Below are 20,549 nucleotides of genomic sequence, written 5' to 3'. Positions count from 1 at the left end.
CGGTTGTGTCGTTTCATTCTGCAAGTCTCCAAATGAAATTTGAACAACGTTTAGTGGATGAGTTTTAGGAAGCTTCACGCTTACTAGTTGGTTCTACCCCAGTGTTGTGTGTCACCGCTGTATTAGAGATGGACTTTCTGCTCTGGGGTACTCTCCAAAAACACTACTGTTGAGCACACACTAGCAGGGAAAAGGCCCAAAATACTTATGGTTACATGAAGCAAGTCACAATTATTAACTTAATTTCCAAAATAAAATGGGAGCTCTTCGACGGAGTAATAGTACACAGTAACACCTAGATTCAGGAAAACACAAGGTTAACAGCATCAACAATAAAACAACAACAACCTTTCTCAGTACTGATCCAAAAGACAACATCTAACAGAATTTAATGCTGGATGTTAGGCCATTTCCATTTTTTCCTCAGTTCTGTTTAAAAAAATCCCTGATTTGTGTACTTGTTTTATATAGCAGCCTTCTGTCAGAAGAGGCTCCTGTATAGAGCACAGAAGCCAGCTCAGTGTGACCCAGCAGAGCAGCAAAGGCTGTTCCCCAGTGACCTCTCATGATGCTGGGTACACCTCCCAGTCTGATTCCTAGGGGAACATTGTTCCTATTTCAAATGGGTGTAAGCAGCCAGGTACAATTTAGGGACTTCAGTGCAAGATTTTGTTTAATTTCAAAATCTGTTCCAACAGAACTTCTGCTATGGTTTTTCTCCTTAACAGCCTCCACTTAACTGTGAAGTTTGGATAGAACAGTTGCATGACAGCAACCAGGTATGGTAACTAATTCCTCTCCCAAGTTGATCAATGACCAGCATTGGATTCATCAAGTATCATGTGCCATGTCTAGATTGATGAGAGGGGGAATACATTAAAAATGTGGTAAGGAAAAGCACTAAAACCAGTTACAGCTGCTCTTACAAAACAGTGAACCTGCAACTGCCTTTCTTAATGTGGAAGGAAATTAGTTTATCAAATTCAAAATGCAAGCTCACTTACAGCCATGCAGAAGAAGGCCAGATGCTATTACATGTGACAGATGCTATTCTGAACCATCCTTCAAGCAGGCATACTACATCCTCTTTCATAAAGAAATGCCATTTGTTTTTGCCCCCAGAAACTGAGACGTTTGAATTTCTTGTTTGGAAAACACTAACCCCAAGTCAAATCTGAATTTACCCTCCTAGCAGGCTACTAGCTCTAGAAACAAAAGGAAACATTGGAAGACTTTAGGAGGTGCTGAAACATTTGTTTTGAGGTTTTATTACAAAAATATATTTGCAAACATACAAAATTTTGGATGAAAAATGCTCATTCTTAAACATTTATGCAATAACTTAATAACTGCAAACATACATAGGTGCTATAAAATCCATACCATACTAAAAATGTTAATGATGCAGTATCTACATTTATTGACTTAAAATTGTTTGGGTTCCGTTTCCAGAAATCTGTCCTGAAGCCTCCCTTCCCCATGGTTTTCATGCTTAAAGAACATGCAAATGAGTATGTAACTGGTGCATCCACCGAAGTGGTAAAACTCAGAAATTGCTAAAAGCACATAATGTACATTAAAAAACACAAAACAACCATATGCCCATACACTGAATAGATAAATATAAATAGACAACCAAATTAAAGATACTGCAATTTTTCCAACTTGAAGTAAAGATATTGCATCTTAACATTTCCGTAACATTGCCAGACAAAACTGAGGTGATATATATTGCACACATTCCTCCTGTTAAGATACGCTGTACAAAGCAACCAAAATAGCTGGCAAAAAGGTGGGTGATTTGTTTAGAATACTATTTAAAACAAAAAGTCCCAAATTAACATTGGCTTTTAAAAATGTTTTAGAAAGTACATCAGTGACTACACATGGCATAATGGGTTTCAGAAATATACCAAAATGAAGCAACTAGAAATGTAAGCAAAAGTGAGATACATCCAGCAGTGAGTTTTTAAATATTATATTGAGTATCTATACACAGTTAAACATATATAAGAAATCAAAATGAAGTACTTAAATTTTTTAAACTTTATTCATTCTGCAAATCTTGTTTAATTTGGAAAGATATACATCTTCTAAGTTAACAGATGTTAGGCACCTTTTATATAAACTTTGCATTATTAAATAACAGCAGATAAAGTCTAACTACAAAACTGAGAATTCCAATTTTCCTGAATAGTTCAGCAGCTGTAGGTTTTTAAACTGTCTTTGATCAGGCTTTATTTTTTTGTTTTTAAATTAAAGTGACTTTAACATTAGCCACAAAAAATCATGCTTAGATAATGAAATTAATTTGGGGAGTATGGTCTAAACTAACTTTTTCACTCTCAGAACTAGTAAGTATAATCCCATTAACCCAGTAGTTTTATTAAAAACCTCCACACACTTGAAAATTGTCAAAATAATTTGCTGTGTTGATCCATGGTAACTTGCTATACCCTAGTTATAGCTACATGCTGCTAACACGAATCAAGCACGTCAACAAACTGGTAGTTTTAGGTTTATGCAAAAAGTTTTAAAAAAAATCAGGAATAAAAGTTTTTAAATAGCACAGTCTATATTAAAAAATTCCAAGTTTTACACTGTAGTTAAGCTTGTGTATTACAACGCAACTTATCTTTAAAGAGATTTGTCTGTTAAATCTACTACAGAGTGCTACTCTGGCACTCATAAATCAATCTCTGCAGTGTATTGGAGGACACCTACATTCATTCCAGTGTCTGCTGGCCATACATATAGAGGCCAGGCCAGACCAGACATGTTCAAGATGAACAGGTCTGCTTGTACTACAAATGATTTCACTGTTTCCTTTCCAATTCATTTTAAAAGTTGGGGGAAACAAACCAATAACATATTGCTACTAATACATTAAATAAAAACAAATGAAGGATATTCAGGTGTCAGAGTAGAGTCAAACTCTCAAAGCAGCATTGCTGCTCAAAACAGTATTACTTTTGTCAACTGTACACAATTTAAGAACTCAAAATATAACTCCTTCCATTGTTCCTATAGATCTTTGGATACGACTGTATTTAGCAACCAGTATAAATATTCATAATTAGCTTCCAATATCTCTGTTCTTTGAAACTCATTAAAACTTCCTCCAAAGGAGCTGGAAGTTGTACATAAAAAGCCAGGAGTTAGGAACTTCATCTTTGCAAAAGGACCTCTGTATTTGGTTTATACCTAATTTGAGTCTCATTGTTTATGCACGTATGCAGTATCATAACTCTAGAATTTGTGTAGGAAGCTCCCATTTTCCTTAACAAGGCTCAGTGTCTATATTGCTGAATTCAAATGCTACCATTAAAGCCAATACAGTTCTTCATGAATGTGCATGATATTAGCATCATTCCCTGAATCTTCCATTTTTTTTTTTTAATTTTTTTTATTTAGCAAAATACTATATATTTTAAACAGAAACATTGAACTCAAAGGCGGAGAAGAGCTCTTCAGAAGGCAGATAGTGCTAAAGAAGATATATTTTTTCCACTAAAAAAATATGAAAAAATAAAATAGATCGAATACATAAAATGTAAATATTTATCTAAAACATACCAATTTGTGAAAACTCACAATTAAAGCTCAATTAGTTTCCAATGAAATGGCCTTGACTACGTCAACATGTACTAATCCTTAGGATACATATACATACGTATGTTTTTTTGTAAGGATCCAAACAATTTTTTTTCTTCAATTTCAACAGTGCTTGAGGGCATCATAACTCAATACAGATCATCTTTCTGCTCAATAAACCAAAACTTTTCTACTGCAAAAGCATCCTTTAAAACTACTATTGCTGGAAAAAGTTGAGACCTGAAGTCTTATTAACTACCTTTGTATGACTTCAAGAAACAAATGCAAGCTATGGGCTAACCAATACAGCAGCATAAGAAAATATAATTACAAATTTTTCTGACTTCAAATGGGAAAGTATGAGATTAAACTCTTACATTACTGAATTATAAAATCACATAAGAAACACTAACAGGTTAACTATATAAACTTCATAAACAAGTATGAAGTTTTTACTACATAAACATACTTCAGACTATGAAGTATGCATTAACAATCTGGGAAGAGGGCAAGAGAAACGCATGCATTTGTTCCCTATCTGCATAGTTTTCAACACTGCAGTTCCAACACAACTGAGGAATGAAACCCAACTAAGATATGGTCCATCCTTAAGCTAAAAGGGAAACCAAGTATTTAAAACTATTTCAGTAAAACACTACTCAATGGGAAAATAGTCTTTCAGTGGTGGTTTCTTAACTATACATTTAAACCGAAATAACTTCAACATACAACAGAATTATTCCATTGCTTAAAAACGATACAATCACTGAAGTTTGCATATTTCAAATTCCACCTTTTTAGAGAAAATGGCCTTAATCACTTGAATACCTGTTTAATGTCAGGGATGGAGAAGCAGTACAATTAATGGAATATATAACAGATGAATTGATGTGCATTAGCTAGAGACTGTTAATGTACTGAGCAAATCACATTTTTAAACATTTTGCTAAAGATTTAGCTCTGAAGGCCTGGCGTCCAGATCCCACTCTTCTCCACAACTGCCAACTTAATCACTTAGCATTTTGCTCTCACCTTAAAACTGGAACTAGGTTCCCACAACAAAGTTTTGTCTGGTGTGGTGTAGTGTACTGTACTATGTATTTGCTAGTTTAGAGAGTATGAGTCTGTAATCCTTGAAAACTGAATACAGCTAGGAATGAAAGCCAGCATAAACACCTGCATATTCCATTAATGTGAATGAAAGATCATATGCAACTTAACTCCCTTCCCCAATAAAAACAAAGGTTTGCTGGTGATGATCACAGTGAAAACCTAGATCGCTTCTGAGAACATTACTTTCGTAAGTATTTAAGGAATAGTCTTTCCTAACAGGTTGAAATTCAAGACATTGAAAACTAAATATTCTTTTAAAAAAATAGTAGTTTTATAGATGAGGCATAATTGTTTCTAAAGTGGTAATATTCTAAGTAGATTTAGCTTCGATTATAGCTTAATGTTGTCTGTATTCTTGGTTAGGACTTGCAAGTAGACTTCGTGAATAGTGCTGAGAAAGCGGGAATCATTCTGCAAAAAAAAAACAGAAACAAAACATCAGAAACATTAGTAAAAAGATACCAGAAAAAGTATAATTTAAGTCCATTTAAGCTATGCACAAAGATTCCTACTTACGTTGCTATCTACCTGAGGGCTAAGGCAAGGGAACTGGGGCAACTTGATCTGGTGGGTGGTATCCCTGCCCACAGCAGGGGGTTGGAACCAGACAGCCTTGAAGGTCCCTTCCAACTCAAGCTTTCTATACATTTATATTAATTCTATGATTTAAAAATACCTGTCAAAGCATTACCAGGAAGTGAAATTGTTTAACTGATAGACAACATTTAGAGAGATTTCCTGAGTCCTACTCCTTCAAATGGTATATATTTCTCTAGGCTGAAGATGTAGTACTCTTTCTACAAAAATCTACAGAGCAAATTTATGCATCTTGCTTGGAACATTCTGTAAGTAATCCCATGCTACAGGGTATGTCCATTATGGCTTATGTTCAGCTGTCTCTGTAAGTAAAATGAAGATTAGAAAGCTGGCTGGAATATTTGTCTCTAAAATCACTACAGTGATTCAGACTACTGGGGGGAGATTCTCTAATGAGAATAAGACTTCTGGCAATCGAGCTCAGTTGCAAGTCTTACAAATAAGCTAGTTTAAGTCTTTAAATAAAAAATACCAATATGCAAATTGTGCAAAAATAAACAACATAGATAAGTCAGGCAATCTAGCTGATGTTGGGATCTGGCAGTGGCCCTTTTGATCACAGCTTTTTCACTAGGAAGATATTGTTTGCTATTTTAGACCTGTGTTTTGGGTGTAAAACCTAACATTAGCATGTACAGAGCAAGAGAATCCTGAGTTAACACAGTACAGCTGTCACAGCAACTTCTACTGGTTACCTACAAATCTCACTATGGCTACTCCCAGCATTACACATTTAAATCAGCTAAATATTTTAGTCACTAGGGATAGCAACACTAGAGCTTTGTAAATTCCATTTCAAAGACACATACTTTGGTTAAAGTACAAGAACAGTTCTAGGTAAGTGGAAACAGGAAAGCTTTCCCAAGGAAAGCAGAAACACCTACAAGGACAGTAAAAACAGTCCCCAACCCCCATACAAAGGCTTCTACAAGTTTAACTTTTTCCTCAGGTGTCCACAAGTTCATATGGATGTAAAAGGACATCTGAAGCAGAGTTGTCCTTCCAAGTCTTCCTTCCGTTTCACAACCAAAGTCTGGCTAGTCTACTTGGAACCCCATCCCTCAGATATGGAGTTCTTTAAGGACAGACCTTTATTAGATGTATCAGTGCTTCTTGAAGCTGGGACCTACTGAGAACAGTAGGAGGTATAGTCTGAATTTCTGTTGTTCCAAGTGTTAAAGGTGAAGAAGAATTGGCTTTATTTTCCACTTCAATAGCTTTTGTAGCTGACTGTTGGAAAACACTAGGAGACAAGAGTATTGAAGGAGCTACTGTAGTTGTGGCTGTAACAAACTGTGGAGGTGTGACCTGTAAAAGAACAGAAAATCAGTGAGCACCACCTCCAGTAGGAACGAATGCTTTATTAACAGACAGAGATAAGCATAAAAAAAATTAAAAAAAACACGCTATTACTACAGGTCAGTTCGGTATTACAGAACAGTTATTCATAATGAGGAGGTATCTGCCTATGAAGGGTACCTGCTCAAGGGCAGTTCCAATAACTTTAAATTTGTATCTAGATCACCAGATCTTGCTATTATAAAAAGTTTCGTAGTGGTAAATTCTGTTAGTCTTTTCTTCCTCTACCTGCCATTTTACCGTCCTGATATCTTTTTCATGAAACACAAAGTATTGCAAGAACACTGAAAGACGGCAAGGCAAGGATTACATTTTATGCCTCTTGGGTGCTTAATGCTCAACTGAGGATAATATACACCACAACAATATAGGATAAATACTTAAAAACAAAAACCAGTTCTAATGGTGTTAACGCAAGACTGCAGAGCCAAAAATGTACTTAAATTTCTGCATTCGCACCAACAGTAAGAGGTACTGTAATGTATGACTGACTAATCTTCTGTCCTAATCTTCCTCACTTCAGTACAGCTTGTTTCTGCTCCATCAACAGCATTTTAAATATGGTCAAAGTGGACAATATGACTGTATGATATGGCAATGATTACCATCCTTTAAAACGTCTTAAATTTTATTTTAAAATCAAACTCAATTTGTTGAAGGGTCTATTCACCTTACCTGACTTGTTTTAGATAAAGTCTTTGTCTGTGGAAATACTTCTGATTCCTTGTTTTGTTGTACAGTCTAATTTAAAAAAAAATATATATACATAAATTACAAGTGAGTATCCGCAGCTCAATTTTTATATAAAGCTGCAAAAATCTAAGTACCAACAGATTTTAGATGTAGTTCATTCCAGTTTGTAACAGTTGGAATTTGTGGTTTATGCTTTCAGTATTACAGCAAACTCTTAACACAGTTATTAAGAAAGTCTACCACAGTTCAAAAAAAAAATACTAAACATCGAACAGGAATCAAATGCATACAAAATGAAGAGTTTAATTAGAGTGTAATCAGTATGGCAAACTGACAGGATGCTAAATTCAGTGTTTTTTCCTAGAAGGTTTATCTAATTCCCTCCACAGAAATGAAATACTGTTGTCTACTAGATCTCTGTACTTTATATCTTTACAAATGACATCCAGGTATCTCTTTAGTCAGATTTCAAGACTGTAATATAATAAAATTATAGGATTATAAAAGCTTAGAAAACAAACAAACAAAAAGCATGTAGATAAGGTACTTGAATAAATTCACCTTGCATTCTTGGAAAGGCTTGTTATAGCCATTTGGAAAACCTCAACAGAGAAAAAAAACATCCTCAGGTAACTGATAACCTGTATCTATAATGACAGAAGTCAAATGAGCTTTCTGAAGTGGTTACAATGACAAGATCAAATTGCTAAGACCTAATTAGGCAAGAGTTAGGAAGTCTTCCTAGTTTGAGAGAACATATTTGGAGTATGAAGAACTTTGTCTAACAAAAATACATACACACAACGGACCTCATCAAAGAACAAAAGGGTGCAAGACTAGCACATGAATCGGAATTCATAAGGTTATCAAAGCAGACATTGAATAAATCTAGTAAGAGCAGTTACAGATACACCTCGACAGCTTTTCTAGATGCTTAAAAACATCACAATCCCAAGTCAAATCTTTACCAAGGTTCACTAGTACATGGAAGACACTGCTCAGAATGTACAGTTCTTCAACACTAGATCCAGACCGCTGCTCAGTGTTGTACTCTGACCTCCTCCTCTCTGGGCAAAACATCTCAGCCCAAACATCTCAACAAGGTGATGGCTTGCAAAATAACCCTAGCATACAGCGCTCAAGGCCTTCTTGAAAGTTTTCAAGAGCAGCAGTAGGTTATAAATGGGGTAATTAGAAAGACAGCCCAATGAGAGCACGCCCATTTCCTAAAAAAAAATAAAAAAAATAAAAAATAAATAAAAAAAAGGTAATAATTCTTCTAAAGACAGAAGAGCCACATGTGAAAAATACAGGGCATTTACTGCTTAGGGTGTTACAGGCAGAAGCTTGTAATATATAAAAATATAAATACATGTATATATATATATATATATAAAAATATATATATATTACATATATATAATATAATATATATAATACATAATATATAATATATAATATATATATAATATATATAAAAAATATAAAAATACAGAGTTGAGCTGTTTGTTAGATCTGTGTTATGAGTAAGTCATCACTATTATCACAACAAAAAATAGTAGTATCAGCTGACCCAGACAAGACTGTTGAAGATTTTGCTGAAACCCAGTGGGAAGCACTGGATAATAAAAAAAAAAAAAAAATAGGAAATTCATACAGGTATAGCTGTAAGTAGTTCTGTGTGATAATTTTTTTTCTTGCATTCTCACTGTCCCTAAGATGCAACACTAAGTGACAGAAAATTTAAAACACAAAGCACGAGCATTAATCTTACAGAGTAGCAGTAATATTTCCATCTAGTCTCTCAAAACAAGCTTATTTATTTGGGTTATATCGAGGCACAGACAGTAGATTCGCCTGCAAGAAACAAGTTTAGAAGGTCCTTTAGAAGTGATACTGGGACAAAAGAAACCAAGGGGGTCAATTAGACAGAATAAATCAGTTGATGATCCACGTTGACAAATAACAAACAACATCTCAAGGTAGCCCAGAGGGATTCCCAACAGAAGCGGTCAGTATCAAAGTGTTATGAAACACCCAAAGCTATATAATCTGAATCAGCAGACAATTTCATACTTTCAAATAAAGTACAGGCTATATTTCCACAGTAGCAACACTCCTAACACCATCTGACCTGTAACCTTCAGTCCTTTCTCAGATCAGACTCAGCAGCACTTCTCTAACCCAAGTATAGGCAAATTCCTGAGGATACATTCATCCACTAATAGCACCAGCCTGAAAAAATTCCTCCTCTGCAGACAAGTCTGTCACTGATAGCAGATGCTAATGACCAAAATTAGATTTTGAAGTTTGCAATTCAGTCACACACATTAGAAGTCCTTATTTTATTTTTTTTTTTTAGGAGCAATATATAGAAGCACATTTTCAAATGGAAATATTTGAAATATTTGTAGCCAATAATAGCTTAAAGCTTTACGGGTACAAAAAGCCACAGAATACCTGCAGAGAAGGGATTATCTTGTTGTTCAAGGTTGATGGTTTACTGTGCGATTCTTTGAAGCTTTCTGGTGTTGCAAGCTGGCCAACCGAGGCAGAGGTGTTTGGTGTTAAGGAAGTCTTAGTGAGAGACTGCTGCTGCATTTGGTCATGCTGTGGGGTCAACCTGAGTTTCTGGAGAAGATCAACGCCTGTATGGGATGTATTTGAGACAGTTCCCGTATTTGTTGATGTCAAGGGTGCTATAAGCTGACTTTGGCCAGCCATTAGATTTTGTGGAGCGTGGTTCACTTCGGATGGTGGCTGATTCACTAGTGGGGATATCTGCTTGGCAGCTTGCTGCATGACTTGCATTAAACTGTTGTTTTGCTTTAGGCCAGGAAGCCTCTGAGCAGGGGCAGCTTCCATTGTTGAGGCTGAATTAAGAATAGGGCTTAAACGAACTGAATAGCTTGAAATGCTTTTTACATCAGGCTGGGAAACTGAAGCTGGAGGTATTAGCATAGGTGTTAAACATTCCTGCTGATTCAAAGGGTTGGCACTGGTTTTAACGTTTGGACTTTCTGATTTCCCTAGTGGTTGCTGTATTACTGTTGACTGGTCAAAGGAAAAAGGCAAGAGCAAGTTTTGCTGCTCTCTGGCAGAGGTCTCAGTCTGCAACTTCTCCCTTCTCTCTGCATTGGGATACGGAGGTGCAGGCTGTTCCTTTGGGACAGAAGTCCCAAACAGTTCTTCCAAAGTCAGATGCTTTGGCCTCGACTGAAATGTCTACAAAGAAAGGAAAAGGAAGGTTACAGAGTCAATTTAGGAATACCCAAACTGTGAGAAGTACAGTGATGTGTTACAAATTCAAGAAAAGTATGAATACAACTAGGTCAGATACATTTAAAAGACACCAAATTTTCTGTCACTTTTTTTTTTTTTTTTTAAACAATCACAGTCTCAGGCTAAGCTTGAAGCCAATTCGTCGCTTGTCACTGGACTCTACCTCCCCCTCCCCCAAATTGCACACTCTTCCCCTTCAGCTTGCATTATTTTTCTATTCCAAACACCTCCAACTCTATCTTTAAAAACTTCCACTGCAATAAGTGTTTACATTCCACCACTTGGCTGGAGTACTTGGGACTGGGGGAGAATATTCACATTTCTTCAAGCATGACGTTAAAACTTGAAACAACCCATAGCAATCAGACGGCAGTGGCATGAGGGCAGGATGCAGCCACAGTAGAGATGACACCTTCACAGCACTTTCTGTCTCTACATCCTTCTATAGACAGACTGCACTACTAGCACAGAAGGGGGACAGCTATGGTTTCTGCTATTAAGGTGATGCCTGCCATCACTGATCAACCTTAACTACACAGCACACTTGGTTGGGGGGGGGGGGGAGGGGCCAAGGAACAACATATGTTTTGAACCAATGCCATGCAGAATTTACAGTACTGTAACTAATTAAATGGCCTGAAGGATGGGAAATAAAAAGAGAAGCCTGAAGGTAAACAGCTTATCTAGCAGTACATGCCTAGACAGTTCTCCCATTTTCATCAATATTGCAGTGGATGTCACCATAAGTAAAAGAATCTGTAAAAACCTAAAAATATGTATTAATTTCCTTGAAAAGCATGCACATGTACACATGAACACATTGACCCTTGAGTCTCTTACACAAATATACATCTAGCCTACAGCACTGACATTGCTAGAAAAATCTTAAGGACTTCCTATTCCTAATATTTTGCCTTACTAAACAGCATTCCCTACATTAAAAGTCAACACAAGGTTAGCAAAGAATGGCTGTCTACTAGGAGTTTGTGTAGTATTGTTTCCCCCCCCTCCCAACCAAGTTATCTTGTGAAAAACAGTCACCCTTTAACCATCAAAATAGATGTTGGCTTAACAGATGGAAAAAATGCTTCTTTCCTTATTTGAGAAGAATCCATAGAAAAACAGGATTCCTTGCTGAACAGGAAAAATAGCGGAAGTCCTAACAAGGCAACCAAGGTAACACACAGTAATAAAAATAACCCAAGTGACTCGTCCTCACTTTCTCCTTCAAAGGAAAACAATAACTATCGACAGAATGAGAAAGCAAATTGATAGAAAAAAAAAGTAGGGTTGGCTAGGTCTCCTTGCGTTTCAGGTGTTGAAGAGGCAATACAACACAGTTCTGAATTACTTAACAGATCGCAAACATTTTTAAAATGCCTTAATAAAAAGAGATGATCACAGCTAATTAACCACAGGCTCCTGTATACCATTTTGCAGGGGAAAATAATGCATTTTCTTCAGCAGTATAATGAGAGAGTCTGAGTTAACCCCTTATGATACACCTGCCAGTTCTACCATGAATTACTCACAGTTTATTCCAAGCCAGCTATTTTACAGCAGGTATTTTAGCTGAATTAGTTTAAAACGCATTTTTCTAGTGAGAAAAACAGCTACTAACACCCTTATGTTAAATTTTTCCTGCTTTTTTAGGTTGTGCAGGAAGTTACATAAAACAGCTGGACTAAAACATGACATTCTGTTCAGAAGAGTGAATGGCCCGCAGCGAAATTCCAGTGCCTTGTGACGGTATGTCTAAACAAAGACACTATTTCACAATGACAATTACTGCACCGCGACATTGCTCTGCTCGTTCCAGTGTTACTAACATTGGTAAGGGCAACGAAGGAATGGCAGCACAGGTAGCATGCAAGCTGCCTGGCAGTCTCAAGCTTGAAATCACATTGACTTCTGCCAAGGTTACTAACTTGTGCTGCTGACACTGCTGATTTATTATTATTATTATTATGTTAAGAGAAAATGACTACTCTGCATCAACTCTGCTTTTCACCTCCACTTGAGTAACTGACTGGCTTTCTTTTATTAATACATTAAAATTTTCACCTAATGAACATGAATCTCTGCCGTGCTGTGATCGCAGTCAGATTAGCCCCTTACACATAACACACGACACATACAGCTTGAAACATGAAGTTCATTCCCAACCTGAGGGATAAAACACATCTTGTGCTTGACTCATCTCTGGCTGAGGTATATTTTGGACATGTCAGCAACTCACTGTGTTATGGACACCCTTCTCCGCATGGGGTTGGAAAAAAGGCAACACAATCCATTTACTTGACAGGAATGGAGTGCTGCCCAAAGGGTTTCTCCGGGAATTATTTCAGATATATCGAGGCATGGGAATTAGCAGTCATAGCTGGCACATGACATTTCACTGTTCTAGTTATATTTTTGTGTTGGTGATGAGCAAAATTAATTTCATAATACAGCTTGTTTTCTTTTTGAACTGCCAGGGTACAGAACTTGAACTTCAGAATATCATACGACATTTATTTTTTATTCCCAAATCTGTGATGTCTTTAGCATGAAGTGAAGGTAATCAATCAACATACAGTTATGACATTTTGGAAGGGTTTCAGCATCTCACAGTAATTATCAAATATATACTAGTTTTTAATTTCAATGGTTATCTGTTTTAATTAGATGAAAAATGTATTCTTACAGTTCAAATAACATTTTTTCCAGTTCTCTTCTAGTAGTCCACATTATTAAAAATGAAATTATGAACAAACACCTTGGTGCTGTATTTGAACCCAGCTAGCTTTACACAAGTAAATTACCACTTAGATAACATAACTTTTTCCTGCATCTCCACAACGATTATTTTAAATAGCTCAACAGAAGAGACACTAGAACACCACTTCACCTGCTCTGTAAAACTGTACTTTCCCTTGAATTACTTTAAAGTAATGTATTACAATCTTAGAATTTTTAGAAATTTAAACATCAGAATTTATAGATCTTTTTTCAAGAAAAACTTTGAAATTAGAATTTTTCCTTAGCTAGTTTCTACTGCTCTGCAAGCTCATGCACTGTCAGGCTGGTCACTTCAGCTGATCACACATGCACAGCCAAAAAGAAGATTTCTTCTTTTAAAAGCAAGACACAACCCTGTTGCCAGGCCTCAAGATCAAGCATGCAGCGAGCACAACTGGCTGCCAGGGGTCAGTCTATCACTTGTGCTGGTCCAAAACCAGAGGTGCTGCTGAGAGGGCAGAAGATGCCATGAGAGCCAATAATCCTTGCAAGTTTCCCCTCACCCCGTTTTAACCCACCGATTGTTATTACCCCAGCCCCTTAAACAGGTTTCTGCTACTCATACCGTAGCCCTAACCTGTACTAGAAATTATTTATTTTTACTAAAAAATAAGTATGTTGTTTACAATTACTAAATGCAGTGTTGCACGCATTTTCCTAGGGCATTTTCCAGAGGCAGTGCTTTATTGCATCCAAAACACAACAATAAGCTAGGACAAGGAGCTGGAGGCACACACTGTGGGGCATTTTCTGGAGAGGACCACTACTGACCTTTCTGTCCCCACTGGGTGGCACTGTAAGCAGGCACAAGTTACTGATGTGTTAGAAAGCATTTAATTGCTGCAAAAATTATTAGTATTTTTTTAAAAACGAACCTCCAAGAAGCACTGTATGAAGCTACACGTCCCTTGTGCATAAAGGCTTATTAGGAAATGGAGCCAATTATTGAACTATCACTGCCTATATTCCAACCACTCCAGTGATGATGCTAATTATTTTTATAACAAGTTTCCCATGGTTCATCAACAACATTTGCATGAAGCATGTTATTTTCACTAGCATTTTTACAGTAGTTTAATCTTTAATTACAGAAGTAATACTAGGCTTTAAAATTTGTAGGTATCTGGATACATGCTGATTGAACACGTATCTAATAATTATCTGACAGACATCTAAGCACTGTATGTGCACTAGAATTACCATAAATTTGAGCAACATCCCTCACTAACATCACTGAAACAATTCTGGAAGATACTGCTTAACGCAGAGGAAGGAATACACTGTCAAAAAAGTCTAAACAAAACCGAACAGCAACACAACACCTCTCCCGTGATATATATTAATCAGGCAAGTTGAATTTGATCATACAAGCAAAGGTTAAACACAAGCTACAGAAGTATGGGAGAAGATGGGTATGCACACATTCAGTAACTCCAAAGAGAATTTAGTGCTCCGTGACAGAAGTACTTTCCATTTCTTGTCTAGCAACTGACTGATGATTTCATTTAGCAGGACTGTAGCTACAGCTTTAAATGCAGCACTGACAAACTAAGTAAATGTCTCAGACACAGGAAGACAGTGCTTCAGTTGCTGTTTGAAAGACTGCAACACAGTGTACAGTGAACAAACGCCATATTCTCTCTGTCAATTCAACAGGGGTAATTTTTATTTGCTCCCTTACTCAGAAGTCATCCTGCACAGGTGTCTCTATACTATCATGGACTGACTTACAGAATCTGAGTTAGCCCATTTAAACACACTTTTATATTGACAGGAGTGTGGATACAGCCTCATATTTAAACATTACGGCAAAAAAAAAAAAACAGAATTTAGGCTCTTTAGAGTCTTCAGACCCATTAGTTTATCTGAGGGGGGTGTGGGCAGCAGGAAACATACCAGCTGATCTTCAACAAGCATAATGAAGAGAAATTAGAGTAGATACTAAAACCAATTCTAAACTGCAGTTAAACTTACCAATTTATTTTCACGATGAAGCATAATACATTCAGCAAGATGATACTTCTATTCCAAGAAAATATTTTGGTACCAAAACAAAGTGCTAAATGAAGTAACACACTATTTAGATTTGTATGACACTTACCTGATCTTGCACTTGTATCGAAGGTTTTTGCTCTGAAGCCTCTGTGCTTTCTGACTTCAGGAAATTTGCATTTTGTTGCATTCCAGAACTTGACATAATACTTAAGTCACTGATCTGATTCTGGGGGGGAAAAAATAAAATTAAAAAAATTACATAGCCACAGGAGCTCAGCCACTACTATAGTTCTGCTTAGGTAGCACTTGGGCTGAAATCCAGAGGATGTACAGGTTAGTAATTTTCCTGTCAGACACTGTAAAATTCACAAGTTTCAGGAAAAAATATACCAAGTAATACAATATCTGGTAAGTGTTCACAATACTTTTACTCTGTATTATCAAAAAAAGACAACTGGTTTTATACTTTTTTCCACTGATAAATAAATAAAGGTAGACTTTTCACATTTTGTATTAGCTGCTAACAAGGCCATTAAATTAAGAATTCATGCTAGAAACAACTTAGCATGCTAGAAACAACTTCGAAAAAAGTCCTGTCAGAAATTCTTCTAAAGTGACTGGAAGAAGAGCTTGTCACTGACTTATTTCCACCAGATTTAAATAACCACGTGCATGTACTTCCACTAGGCATTAATTTGGTTTTCTGTGAATAAGGCAAACTAGCCAAGGAAGTTGTAGTAATAGACCATACGTTTATGGTTTGAATTGACTTCCTTCTTTACTAAATATATACATTAACAAAAATAAAAACTGTATTAAATTTTAAAGCACTAGTGAAAAAGTGTAGAACCAGTCTAGCATAAAATAGGTAAACTATGTTTATGATACAGCTGAACATCAGCACATCAGATGATCTCTCCTCACTTACCTGACAACTACAAAATATGAGAAACTGTAGCAGTAAGTTAGAAACAATCTCAGCTTTATTATTGTTTTGTTTTAAATTTCAAATTGCAAGTGATATAAACAACATCAGGACCATATGTTGTGATTTAGGGACAGAAGGGAGAGAAACAATGGCTGCCTTTCTGTAGTTTAGCCATTAATTCAAAAGGTTAAAACTCTTTGAGCCTGAAATGGTTGACCGCCTTGCAGCTACAAAATCAAAGCCTAGTTTTTCCTTTTCACTAGAGGATAAGCTGCTACGTTTTCTCAGACTGAAACACACACACACGAACACTATAAAAAACATCCATTCACTTCATTAAAAAAATATCTCCATTCATTTTCACATATGGACTTTATGGAGCGAGTACTTGAAGGATTAAGCTGATTTGGAATCCTAGATTAAATCACTCAGACTTCCATAAATCTCTTTTTCACTCTCTCTGCCCCCTTCTCATGCTGACACTCTGCCAATCTCATGTGGGCTGCACACAAGGATTACTGTATGATCCATCTGGAACATACCAGGCAGATGAGTACTTTCGGCTCCTAAATACAAATTCATGCATAATTACTGAACACCATAAAATAGTAATAAAAAAAAATCAGACAAGAAAGGTCTCTCAAGAAGCCACCATCCAAGTTGGTTACCTAATCGTATTAGCTTTGATGTGTGCTGGCCACAAGGACTTCCAAAATCAATGTGCCTGAGGTTTGTTGCTAAAGGTGCGGTGGCCAACAGAACATCCTGCAGGAAGTTTGCCTGAATCACAACTAGCATTGTTCATTTCTGTTTACTGAGCAATTTCTACAACACTACACTCGTAGCAGATTAAGTGGGGTAGATTCAGTTTATTGCTCATCTACATGCACACAAAATGAAATAACGTCTCTAATAATATAGGTGATCTAAAAGCATCAAGAAGCAAAATCAAGACAGAGAGGCAAAAAAGCTAATTTGTGTAGTATCTTTACTGTAGCCTAGTCCATGCCCCATGTATTTTCACACTGTATGACAGCTGCCACGGCCCAGTTATCAGTACTTGTCTACACAGATGCAATCATGACACTTCTGAACTTTGTTTCTAGCGAAAGGTTTTCATTACTCTCACAGACGGACCTCGAAATTCAGAGAGGAGAAGCTGGAATATCCTGAGTCATTTTTAAGAACCATCTGTTGGAAGTGTGTATCATCCGATATTGCAAGAACAAAGAAGGAGAAAGACTTCATTACACCCTAACAGGCCCCTACCAGAACAATTTCTGATTTTTTGTTCTGTTTTTTTTTCAAGCCTTCCATTTCTCCAGATCTGTCTCAATTGATATAACATTGAAAGATGAATCATTCAGCTTTCGATGCTTCTTTCTGTGCTCGCACAAAAGCTGCCACTTTCCCAATGTTGGCCTTCATACAAAGACACGTTCTCCTCAAACAGGATTAATGTGCTGAGAATTAGCTTTTATTTGGACCTATATTAAAACATTCTGAAAATACATTACTGATTTTCCGAAACTAGAATATAGGCTCAAATATATTGTATGGTCTGTCACTTTCACCTGTCCTTTATGTCAGAAAGCGACAAGATAAGCAGGTTCATCATATATAGCTTAGCCCACGTGTTCATTCCTTCCTCCTCATCCCACATGGTACCAACCTAGAATCCTACAAAGACTCAAAACACAATTATTCCAAGGAACTCCAGTGTCCCACTATACAAGTTCAAGAAGAAATGAAGCACTCTAGTGATGTGCTAACCCTTCTCCCACCAGTATAGCTGCAAACCATATTGTATCTCTGCGATATTATAGCTACACATTACTATTGTACACCCTTGTGTTATTGCACTCACAAAGAATCTTTGAATCTTTGTTGCCTTTTTTTTTTTTTATCTCCCACGGACTTCTCTTACATTTGTCTTCCATGTATGAATTTGGTTCTCAGGACTATATAAAGTAATGCCTTCCCAAGAGATCTAATACTTTCCTTCATCATGTAAACTTATGAATTTAGTACTGGCAAAAGACACCAGACTCACCATTCCGGTATCAACTTATTAAAAGAACAGACACACAATAGACAGGATTGAGTAGTACACCAGGAAACAGAAGGAAAATGTTATATGCTCATCTACAGCAATTAAAAATATGGTTCACTGAGTTTACATGTACTGAATGACTAAATCTCTACCCTCTAACACCACGTCTTTTTTTTTTTTTTTTTTTTTTTGACACTAACTGAATGCTGACACTGTTGGGTACAATTTTTGTTATTCCTAGAGACAAAATTTTCCTCACAGCAGTAGAAACTGTTGTAGAATTGGTCTATCAAGCTCCATTTTCAAGTTGGATCACAGAGTTGATATTGGACTTCCTCCTCCTACAGTGTACTTGAGGGAAGGAACAGCAGCATTCTGAAAACAAGACCACTGGAACAATGGCAGAGAATGCCTTCTCTTTAAACAAAACACAGTTACGTTAAAAACTACTTACCATATAGGCTTTCTTAAGAATGAAGAAAATGAACAGTTTGGCAGAGTTACCTACTAAGCTAAAAATTATGGAAATAAAGCTTATGAACTTATCCAACAGGCAAACTCCACACTTCTTAAAAATATTTCCCTACAAAACCTGTTCCCCATAAGTCACTGTACATCTGTGCTTTTATCACAGACATGGGAGAGTTTACAGCTTCAGGGCTTTTATAATATTATTTAAGATGCCAAAGCATTTTGGTATGCAACCCAGTGAATGCTGTTGATTATGCCATGAATCATAGCCGACCTCCTCCAGTGATTTTCAGTACAATGGAAGAAAAAAGAAAACCTGAAGTGTTAGCTACTATAAGAAATGTTTACGGAAGTGGAACTTCAGAATCACAGAAACAGACACATTCTTCTGCAGTGTTACATTCTGTTCATCTTTCCTTTGCTAATGATCTCACAAAATAGGACAATGATTGAATACTGAGATTAAGCAGCCCATGCACCTGTTGTAGAACACCGTATTTATTGTGTTTGCATTTCTAGGTACCCATTTTTAAAACTCTACTTCTTTCCCCTCAAGAGGCAGCAATTCAAACATACGAAATTTCAGGCCCATTGAATTACGGATTAGGTGCGCTGCTTTGTGATCTTGGGTTAGAGTATACTCAATTGTCATGTGGAGCACATGAGGATCCTTCTCCATCACGGCTCTCAGAAGCCACAAGGCATGCCATTTCAGCAGACTCCGTGAGGCCCCGACCACCTCACTGAGAAGGGAAAGCAGTGTTTTTATTCATTCATAGCAGAATAAAATTAAGACATTTCCTTACTCGTTCATACTCATCCTTGGCTTTACTAAGCATTTCCAGGATGTCAATAGGCCTGTTTTTACTGCAGCCATTTGTTCTGCTGGGACTTTTTCTGTCCTGGGAAACTTGCTGTGATCTCTGAGCTTCTTGTTCTACCACTCTGCAACAGGAAAGGAGAAATGGTTTTTCACAATTTTTATCTAGCATGAACATTTTACAAAAAGCAGGAAGGAAAAACATTCTCCAAGCATATAAACATGTTTTGTTCTGCTTGAATGAAAACCTAACACTGAGCTGACCAAAGCTATACAAGTTTTAATTTGCTACAAGGTTTATGCAAGTCAAGCTGTCAAATGGTCTGTATGATTTACCTCTAATCCAGACAGCACTGGTCTATATCTCAAAATTTGCCTGCAGTAAACCCTACTTCTGTAGACCTGTCACATTTAGACATTTTTTACAATATAGCATACAACACGCATTTGGATGTCCGCATAAGCAGCACGTGTACTATACCACAGACTGAGCAAACTGTGTATTTTTTATTGTTTACTTTGTAACATGCAGTTTTTCCATATTTAACCATATCAAGCCATGTTGTTCAACTAAATCGAATACAAACCAGTTCTTATTTAGGACGAGACCTACCATTAGAAAACAAAAGGAGTAAAGGCAGCATACATTTCTACTCCTAATCCACGTACAGTTCACAAGATGTACATGGCTGTGCAATGCACTAAAGCTTATTCTCTTGAAATAAACACACACCAGCCTGTAATCCCCTCTTTTTTAAGCCTGCATTAATCAAATATGTTAAGAAAAAACAAGCACTGTAAGCAGGGCAGAGCTCTACAGCTGGCACATCACTTGAAAACTCTCATGCTGTGGAGCTGATGGA

General features: G+C 36.7%; 1 protein-coding gene across 1 annotated transcript in view; it reads right to left on the bottom strand.

Annotated features, from left to right (window-relative positions):
• Positions 1-1,242: 1,242 nt before the first annotated feature.
• Positions 1,243-20,549, bottom strand: part of DCP1A (decapping mRNA 1A) — a 35,702-nt gene continuing 16,395 nt past the window's right edge. The window contains exons 5-10 of the mRNA XM_084292809.1: positions 19,673-19,811; positions 15,521-15,640; positions 9,817-10,581; positions 7,339-7,404; positions 6,394-6,612; positions 1,243-5,118 (exon numbers count right to left, since the gene is read on the bottom strand). Of these exons, the coding sequence (XP_084148935.1) occupies positions 5,038-5,118; positions 6,394-6,612; positions 7,339-7,404; positions 9,817-10,581; positions 15,521-15,640; positions 19,673-19,811 (1,390 nt within the window). The 3' untranslated portion in view covers positions 1,243-5,037. The remainder of the gene's footprint in view (positions 5,119-6,393; positions 6,613-7,338; positions 7,405-9,816; positions 10,582-15,520; positions 15,641-19,672; positions 19,812-20,549) is intronic.

Source organism: Netta rufina (assembly GCF_964035555.1).
Source record: "Netta rufina genome assembly, chromosome: 10".
NCBI classification, from domain to species: domain Eukaryota; kingdom Metazoa; phylum Chordata; class Aves; order Anseriformes; family Anatidae; genus Netta; species Netta rufina.
The sequence above is the reverse complement of the archived record's forward strand: the minus strand, read 5'-3'. Positions and strand labels throughout refer to the sequence as shown.